General features: G+C 39.8%; 1 protein-coding gene across 13 annotated transcripts; it reads right to left on the minus strand.

The window, feature by feature from the left end:
- Window positions 1-472: 472 nt before the first annotated feature.
- On the minus strand, window positions 473-7,262 carry CREBZF (CREB/ATF bZIP transcription factor). 13 transcript variants are annotated; one of them, XM_040630923.1, is made up of 5 exons: window positions 4,692-7,256; window positions 4,406-4,483; window positions 4,040-4,154; window positions 3,237-3,305; window positions 473-1,457 (listed from the first exon to the last, which is right to left on the minus strand). In XM_040630923.1, exons 1-2 carry the CDS (start codon window positions 5,807-5,809, stop codon window positions 4,468-4,470), a joined length of 1,134 nt encoding a protein of 377 aa, XP_040486857.1. In that variant the 5' UTR covers window positions 5,810-7,256; the 3' UTR covers window positions 473-1,457; window positions 3,237-3,305; window positions 4,040-4,154; window positions 4,406-4,467. The 13 variants fall into 13 exon arrangements, with proteins under 13 accessions (XP_040486857.1, XP_040486852.1, XP_040486854.1 ...); XM_040630918.1 differs by having other exon boundaries at window positions 473-2,612; XM_040630920.1 differs by adding an exon at window positions 2,498-2,612 and having other exon boundaries at window positions 3,237-4,154.
- Between the last annotated feature and the right edge of the window lie 1,681 nt (window positions 7,263-8,943).

Genomic DNA, 8,943 nt, shown 5'->3' on the forward strand with positions numbered 1-8,943 from the left:
GTATTGATAATGAGTGTGGGAAGTATTTTACTGCCTATTCAACTTTCAAGAATAGCTTAAAAATCTGACTAAATTAGTGAGACCTTAAACAAGTGAACTAGGTGATCACATATTTTTAAAGGTGATTACTCATTATCAGTGAATCACTCTATTCTATCAAAGGAGTAATTGTCACCAACTAGTGTTAACACCATATCTTTGGTTGTAGAATTACAACCAGCTGTAGTGTTTGTACTGTAGGAGCATCCATAGTCAGGCATAAGCCACTGGGCATGCTCTTTGCGGCCATGCATCACACTGACTAAATTTAGATTACAAGAAACAGCGGATTTAATAAGTTTTGTATAATATCATACAATAACCAAACTGTATAGTTATGATAAATCATCCTGGGCCGATGATTTATCCTACCCCTCCCACCTCTCTGATCTGCACACTTCCCAATGAGTCAATAAAATAAAATGACTCAGTCTAGACCAGATGAAAGAATGTATTAACATAATCCAACGAAAATGAAATAAAACAATCCAGAGTTGAGTGTTTTTTCACACTTGTAATAAACTGGAAAAATGTTTCAATTAAGTAAAACAACCATATTATGTGGAAAAAAAAAACCACTCCCCATCATCCAGAATACTAAAGCCCTTACATAACACTAGAGACATTTTAATATATAACAGAAACTAGGATACCATTCATTAGAAACCTCAAAATAGTCAAAAAAGTGTCAAGTATTCAGAGAAAACTCAAGAAGCCAAAACCTCAGAATGCAAACATCCTATTACCCTGAATTGCAATTAACTACTCACATATTTAACCATAATCAATTTTTTCAAAGATACACAAGACAAATCAATGCATCTATTTTAAAAAGACTACTCTTTATAGTTAAGGACTTTACATTAACTTTTATATTTTACTCAGCAAGGTCTGCCTATACTTCAGATTAGCTCTCAAATTCCAGGAAGTAAATACAAACTCATGATATGCTTTGTGATCCCTGATGGCCTGTTTATGTAATTCTACTCCACTAAATGTAATTCCATAGAATGTGCTGATTATGTAAAGAATCTAATATTCCTTGATGAAATACTATAGTTCTCTTCTCCAAAGGTTACAATTTTTAAAAGGTATGCAAAGAACTGAGTATCACTCCCATGAAAGACAAAAAAAAAAAAAAAAAAGTATAATTTTGTTCCAAAATTAACTTAGTCTCATGTATTTCTATTAAGTCTTTCAAGGATTCCAGAGAATCTTTTCATATCTCCATTTCTGGAAAGTGAAATCTGGAAAGTGAAATCAGTATAGAAGTAATTTGGGAACTTGAAAATGGCATTCATTTTTTTCAGCAGATGCCAAATTTTTGACCGACATGGCTCCCACAATTACTTTGTTACCATCAGTCCAGTCAGTTAACAGGTTGTAGGAAAAGATTCGTTTTTGCAGACACTGCTAAGCTGTTTAAAGAGAAGAAAGAGAGATTAATTTAGTGATTACAAAATGCACAAATATTTAAAATATTTTGAACACTTTTTGTCGGATTATATCAGAGGTGTGACTATATTTTAACAAACGTGGACTTTTTAGTTAGGACTGGTCAAGAAAGTGCAGAAACAGTCAATATGATAGAAATAGGAGGTCAATATGATGTGTTAGTTCAATTAATGTATGAATTCCTGTCACCATCAGAAGACAAATATCAAAAAGTTACCTCTTTACACTAATTCTGTATCATTTTGCCATAGAGGCAATGAGGGAAGAAAGAAAAAAAGGTTCCCCAAATACTAAGTTGTTTTCAACCTCTACAGTAAATAGAGCCAAACCTTAAAATTTCAAAACAATCCATATTATATTCCAGAAATCTCCTTTATCCAACTACTAATCATTCAGAACACAATATTCTAAAAATAGTAAGACAACAGTTTCATATTAATCATAACTTTTTTTAATTAACAAGTAGTGAATAGGACACTTTAAGATATTGTTTACTACATACTGAAATAAACAGATCTGTTGTAAATTCAGAAACCCAAACATTTACAGTAAAATGTGCTTACACATAAATATGATCAAATTTATTTAAAGCCCCTGTTAGATAGGTCCTAAATACATGCAATACCATGTAAAAACAAGACCATGAAGTTGATGTAAAAAATGACAAAATCACTAAGTCACCAAAATTAGAAAAAGAAAAAAAAAAAAAGAGAATGAAATGGAAACTAAGAAAAGACACTTAAAACATAAGGAGCCTAACAAAGCAGCTTTAAAAATAGGCGATACTAATCTCCATTTTCAAAAGTTCTTAGTCAAGTATTTCCAAAAACTGCCATTTATAAAATGACATCCTAAAAATCTACACTTGGAATTTTCAAAGCATCCCAATTCAGAAAGCTTTGACTACTGTTTCTCCCCAGCCCCAAACTTCAAATCATGCAGGAAAAGCACTGACATTAGAAGAAAATATTCCAAGGGAATGGTATTTTAGAAAAACACTTACTGCTTCCAGAACCTTTTAAGACCCATAGTCAGCATTAACAACAATCATTTTTCCTATTTTCATCCATTATTTTCCAATGTCATGTTAGAGATGAATAAATTCTTTGAGCCCATAACTGAAAGATCAACAAACCTGGTTTTATTATGACACCATATTTTTGTCATTGGTACTGCACAAAATTATATACAAAGAAATATATACAAAATGTTCAAGTATTAATTAAATTTCAATTCAAGGCTTCTTTTTCAAAAAGCTACATTTAACATATTCCATAGAGATAGCACAAATTAGTCATTTCAAATAATTTTTCCAACTACTTTTGGTTTTTTTAATATATATATATATATATAATTCAGTAGGCACTAAAAATCCATGCAGCTGCATTGTGAGGGGCTTGCTCCTGCACTTAGGTATAAGCAGGTTCATCACTCCAGGTTGTGAATTTGGCTACTACCCATTCATGCTCAAGTGCAGTAGATGATTTTACAAAATATGCTGTAATGCACTGGAAACCAGAGACCGAGTTAGGTCTCAAATCGTGTTATCTAGCAACAAAACATTTACAGTTGTGCAAGAACAAGGATTCCATTTTTATAACCAAATAACAACAAAATAAAACATGTGTAAGATAACTTACATCTTTGGACTGCTGGAAAATACTTTTTTAATTATGAACATTGTAAAATAAAAGACAGCAGAAGCCCTGATATTACCTCTTTTTCCTCATTTCTTATACTACCTTTTAAAATAAAGCAGGAAATGTGGCCAGCAGCTGGTCCCGTCTCTTCTGCCCCAACAGCTGTATCCACTTTAGCACAAAGAAAAACAAGGATGCTAAATATGTATATACTTTATCAAACAGTGATGTTTCACAAAGAATTTCTTAATGCCTCTTACACTGAAGGACACTGTAACTCAATCTATACAACTGGACAATGAATAATACAGTACTTCAAAAGAAGAATATGCCCCATCTTTGGAAAAAGTGTCAATCATGTCCTTAAGTAGCCAGAACCACTCAATTTTCAAAATTATTTTTAAATAGGACAAAAACCTTTGAAATAAGGAGAATAAGATTCTTTGTGAAGCCTCACTTTACACGTTTTCATTCACATTTCACAACCTTCAATACTAATCATACATAAATTTAACCTAAAATTTTAATACAACAAAAGTAAAGGTGTTCAACAATTTATTTATAATCAGTGATAGGGTAATCACTGTGCTGGTCCTCAAAGAAACATTTCATTAGCCATTCTTATTCCTCCTTCAATTAATTAACACAGAAATGCATGTTAATTTCCAACTTCTTTAAAGGTGAGATATTAAAATTTTTTTACTCTAAATAGATTGTATTTCTAGATCTCCTACTGAAAACTAAAAGGCATACCCAAATATTTAAGATATTTCTATCATCTCCAGCAAAATAACTATCACATTTGTGCAAGCCCCAAATACTTATTGTCAACCTCTAAAAAGTTGCTCTAAAACTGGAATTCCAATTTGCACCTTGTACAACTCGGAACTTCCATTCAACTTCACCTGTTTCACTGTCTCCAAACTGTATCTCTATTAGCAGCTTTCAGTGTACAGTGGGAACCGATGTCATCCAAGGCCATGTCCACACTGGGGACAGAAGAGCTAGGTACACGCAAGTCTGAACAAGGGGACACATTAACAGCTATTTCAACCAGAAGAAGCATCTTAAAATACATTATTGACCAGCACAAGTCTGTTTCCAGGGTGGACAGGGCCCAAATTAGATTTCCCCTCCCACCTTCCAAAAAAGAAGAAAAGAAAAGAAAAAAAAAAAAAAAACCCACACACACACACACAAATTGAGATGTTGCCCATTAAAGTAGACTAAGCAGCAGAGCATGAGCGTTACGTGAAGAGATGGATCCTTACCAGGTTGTGAGGCGGGAACGACTGTTCTGTAACCCCTACAACGGAGCCTGGCAGGAAGGAAATCACCTAAAAAAGAAACTGTCAGAGAGATTTAATAGTCACATGTTATTATTAGGAGTTGGTTACAGTGTCACATTCATGCTTTTAGCTAAACACTTAAAGATTCAATATTACTTTTTCCTCCTCTGAAATGTGTCCAGTGAAGATGTCCCACTAAGGTGTTTTACATGGTGTAAGGGAGTTGAAAGGGGTAAACGCGGATAAAGAGCAGATTACTTGACCCTACATTTTAAGAGAAGACGACGCCTTCCGGGCGCACGCCGAGCAGAACTCCACCGACACCTTATCCTTGTCCACATGAAGACACACTCCTCCCGCTGAGTCGTCCTCTTCCAGCAGGTCCTGCTGCTGCTTTCCCACGGGCAGAGCGTAGTCATGGTCACCGGCGGGCGAGTCTCTGAAGAGCGAGGTGGTCAGCCGCAGTCCCACGCCGCTCAGCCGGCTCAGCAAGCGAGCCAGTCCGGTCTCGTTGGCTAAGACGGCCCGTAGGTAGCGACTCTCCTCCTGGAGTGCCTGTACGCGCTTGCCCAGCTCCCGATTCTCGGCCCGCAGCTCCTGGTTCTCGGCTGCCAGACCCCGGACTCGACTTTCCAGCCCCATCACGTACTCCTTCTTCTTCAGCCGATTAAGACGCGCAGCAGCCGCCGCCGCCTTCCGGGGACTCTTTGTCGCCGCCTGGTTGTTGTCGTTGCCGCTGCTGCAGCCGCCGCCTCCTGGGGACTTTCTCCGCCTCTTTTCGCCGCCGCCACTGTCAGTGCCGCTGCTGCAGCCTCCGATGCCATTTAATAGCCTCTGCAGGAGGTCAGAAAAGCGCTGCATCTCGGCAGCCGCGGCCTCGTCGTCGTCGTCCCCTCTCCACAGGCCGCCGCTATCGGAGCCTCCGCCGGACGATGAGAGAGGCCCAGGCGAGCTGAGCCCGGGCTCCAGGTGCCAGTCTGGTTGCCGGGGGTCCAGCAGATCTGCCAGTTCCAGCCCGGACAGAAAGTCCATGTCCTCCGTCTCCTCCCCGGGGACGCTGGCGATCGCCTCCTCCTCCATTTCCTCCGGCGAGGGCGCGCGCACGGCCACGCCGCCGCGGCCCCCCCTCCCGGCCTCCGACTCGCCCTCGTCGCCGCGCGGCTGTTTGCGGCCGGGAGATCCGGCCGCCGCCGTCTCTTCCTCCTCTGCTGCTGCTGCTGCTGCTGCTGCTGCCGCTGCCGCTGCCGCCGCTGCCGCCGCCGCCGCCGCCGCCGCCCGGGTCAGGTCCGGGGGCAGCAAGCAGGTCGCGGCCGGAGCCGGGCTCTCGCTGCGGGTTGGGGAGTCGCTGCCCGAGGCCGCCAGCAGTTTGGTCAGGCTATGCCTCATGGGGCCCAGCGGCGGGCCCACGTAGGCCCCGGCCCCTCAGACCGGGCCTCGCGGGCCCAAAGGACCCCAGACCCCAGCGCGGGGGGCCAGGAAGCTGCCAGAGCGAAACAGAGGGGAAGGTCCGAATCGCCTCCCACCCCACTTGGCTGGTCGACCCCCCGCGCCGGGGCGGGGGGGAGGGATGGGAGACCGAAGCGGTGAGGCCCAGCGATGACTCGACCGCGCCACCCAGACAACGGCCAGGCCGGAAGTCAGTTGATCTCACCCCAGCCCCTCCCACGGCGTTTCGCGCTCCACTGGGCTCTAGTATCGCGAGAGTTCAGTGAGGTCTGGAATGGGAGTAATTTCAGATTTTCCAGTGATGTCATAGTCCGCAAGCGGCAAAAATAACAACAAATCCTGAATTAATTATTGAGAGACGGTCTACTCTCTCCGCCCTCGCTTCTGAAGCGCCCGTATTCAGGTTTGCACTTGAAGTGAAACCACTGTCTCTCAGAATTGATCTTTTAAATACCAAATTTATGAATAATCTTCAAGTTACCCTGCATTTCCCCGGAATTTTACGACTGGTGATCAGATACCGGTTGAAATTGCTCCTTTCCCCTTCCGTTTGTAATGCAAGATCTTTTCACTCAAACACAGAGTGCTGGGGGGGGGAGGTAAATAAGTCATTCATACATAACTTAATTTTTCCAAGTTTTTATTACAATAATTTTATTTAAATGTCTAAGCCGTTTCTGTGTATTTTCTAAACAACAACAAAAACATGGTCTTGTCCTTGTCTGATACGATTGCAAACCCATTTTCTGTGTGTGTTCTGTAGTGGGCGTGATCGTGAGTATGCGTGGGTGCGCACATGCGTGCCAGTCTTTTTGTACTGCCGCTACCTCACGGTGTGTACTGCTGGTTGTGTTAACAGAGGACATTTCGTTGAGTGAATCGTGAATGTGACTTTTTCCTGTTTGTTTTATCTGGGGGGGGGAGGAGAGGGCTCACGAAACTGACATGCTTTTTCTGAAAAGGACTATTGCCGGTTTCCAAATAGAATATTTTCTGGTTTTTCCTGAATGAGCCTGATTTTGTTGCTGTTTTTCATCTACCGGGGTAAAAAGAGTACCTTTAAAATCCCTGTGGTCAGGTTGACAGCCCTGTTGTGTTCTTTTCTCTGTTGTGTTGGCCGTCTTATGAACGTGCTTAGTTTTGATAACCACAGGTTTTTTTTTTTTTTACATTTTATATTTTGTTTATACTGGTCAATGTTTCAGGGTCATATTTTTTTTGACATCGACTTTACTTGAAATCATAAAACAAATTCTAATTTGAAAAATAGATATTGAAACGGGCTACGTTATAGAGGCAAACTCTTCTTATAACTGTGGGGTTTCAACCAAATTTCTTACAAGTTCTTTAGAAATTTCAGAAGTTTCTTCCCCTTTAAGTCTTGTGACAATGCTGCGGTCTCTTCTCCATACAAAGAGATAATGAGAGATACATCTCTATCAGGTAGAGTATATAATTTCTTGAAATGGTTTTAACATAAGGTTTTATTGATTCATTTTAAAAATGCTATCTGAAACACATTTTCCTAATTTAACCACAATAGTATCTGTGGCAATTTCTAATGGCTTGCATAAGAAAATTGCCATTTGAGGGATACCTGGGCGTCTCAGTTGATTAAAGGTCTGCCTTCAGCTCAGGTGGTGATCCCAGGGTCCTGGGATCAAGTTCTGTGAGGGCTCCTTGCTCAGCAGGGAGCCTGCTTCTCCCTCTCCCTCTGCCCCTTCCCTGCTTGTGCTCACTCATTCTCTATCTCTCTCTGACAAATAAAATCTAAAAAAGAAAATTGCCATTTGAGATGAATATGTTAGGAAGTATAAATACAGAATATGAAATCTGAGATAACGATTCCCAAAATCAGGTGTATGAAATACTACTCAGGGAGTAATGAATATGTAAATTACCCAAAGATTGGTCCGTTGGTCTGTGTAACATTGGATGTCAAAATTCTAGCAATCCCCTCTAGTGATTCTAGTAATAGTTGGACCATAATAATAGGGTCTCTAAATTTAAACCCCATAGAAAATTAAAGTATCAGTCTCTTTCTCTAGAAGCTTTACTGCATAGGAAATTGCTTCACTGAAGTATTCTAATGTTTTTAATAACCACAGTTTTATATCTTTTATCTGTGTATAATAAAAAGATATATATCAACTTTAAAAATTTCCAAATATTTCACAGAATATGTGAAAGAATAGTACAGTATCCACACTAATTCAGCAATGCTACCTAATATCCAGACTCGACAATTCAACAATTAACATTTGCCATATATGCATTACCTTTTGTAAATGTTTGTAAAATATAATTTTTTTTGCTGAATCATCCCAAAGTTGCAGACAAGACACATCACCCCAACATACTTAAGTATATATCTCTAAGAATAAGAACATTCTCTTTCATAATCTTTACACTATTATCAGGTCTTGAGAAAATTAACAGTCATTTACTAATATCTATTATCCATGCCATACTCAAATTTCCTCAGCTTTCCTCAAAATAATCTTTTATAGTGGATACTTTCTTTTGAGCCAGGATCCAATCAAGGGTGACTTATTGCATTTGGCTATGTTTTTGTAGTTTTTTTTCCCCCATTTCTCAGTCTAAAATAGTCCCTTGTATTTTTTTTTTTTTTTTAGCTTTTCTTAATATTGGCTTTTTGAAGACACAAGGGCAGTTGTCAAAAAATGCACCATATTCTGGATATGTCTGTTTGCTCTTGGTGTTATCTTGTTCCTCTAATCTCAAAAGGTATTTGAGATTTGAAGCAGTTCACAAGTTCATTAGAATACAATGAAACAAAAAAATTCAAATTTTTTAAAAGCAAGACGAGTGAAAATATAGATGAAACTGGAAGATAAGAAGGAGTTCCAAAAAGGGGGGAAAGTTTGTATTGGAATAGGATAGATATAAAATCTTACAGTTACTCAAGTTGAGCTAACAAGAGACTAAGCTTCCCTAGCAAATTGAAAGGAGAAACTTTGTTTGCTCATGAGTGAACTTTATATGAATCCCTTAGCCACTTTTCCAGTTCTTAGGTCTTAAGAAACTTCTCTTTGGGATACTGAATAAAGTAG

Source organism: Ursus maritimus, unplaced genomic scaffold (assembly GCF_017311325.1).
Source record: "Ursus maritimus isolate PB19 unplaced genomic scaffold, ASM1731132v1 scaffold_16, whole genome shotgun sequence".
In the NCBI taxonomy this organism is placed as follows: Eukaryota; Metazoa; Chordata; class Mammalia; order Carnivora; family Ursidae; genus Ursus; species Ursus maritimus.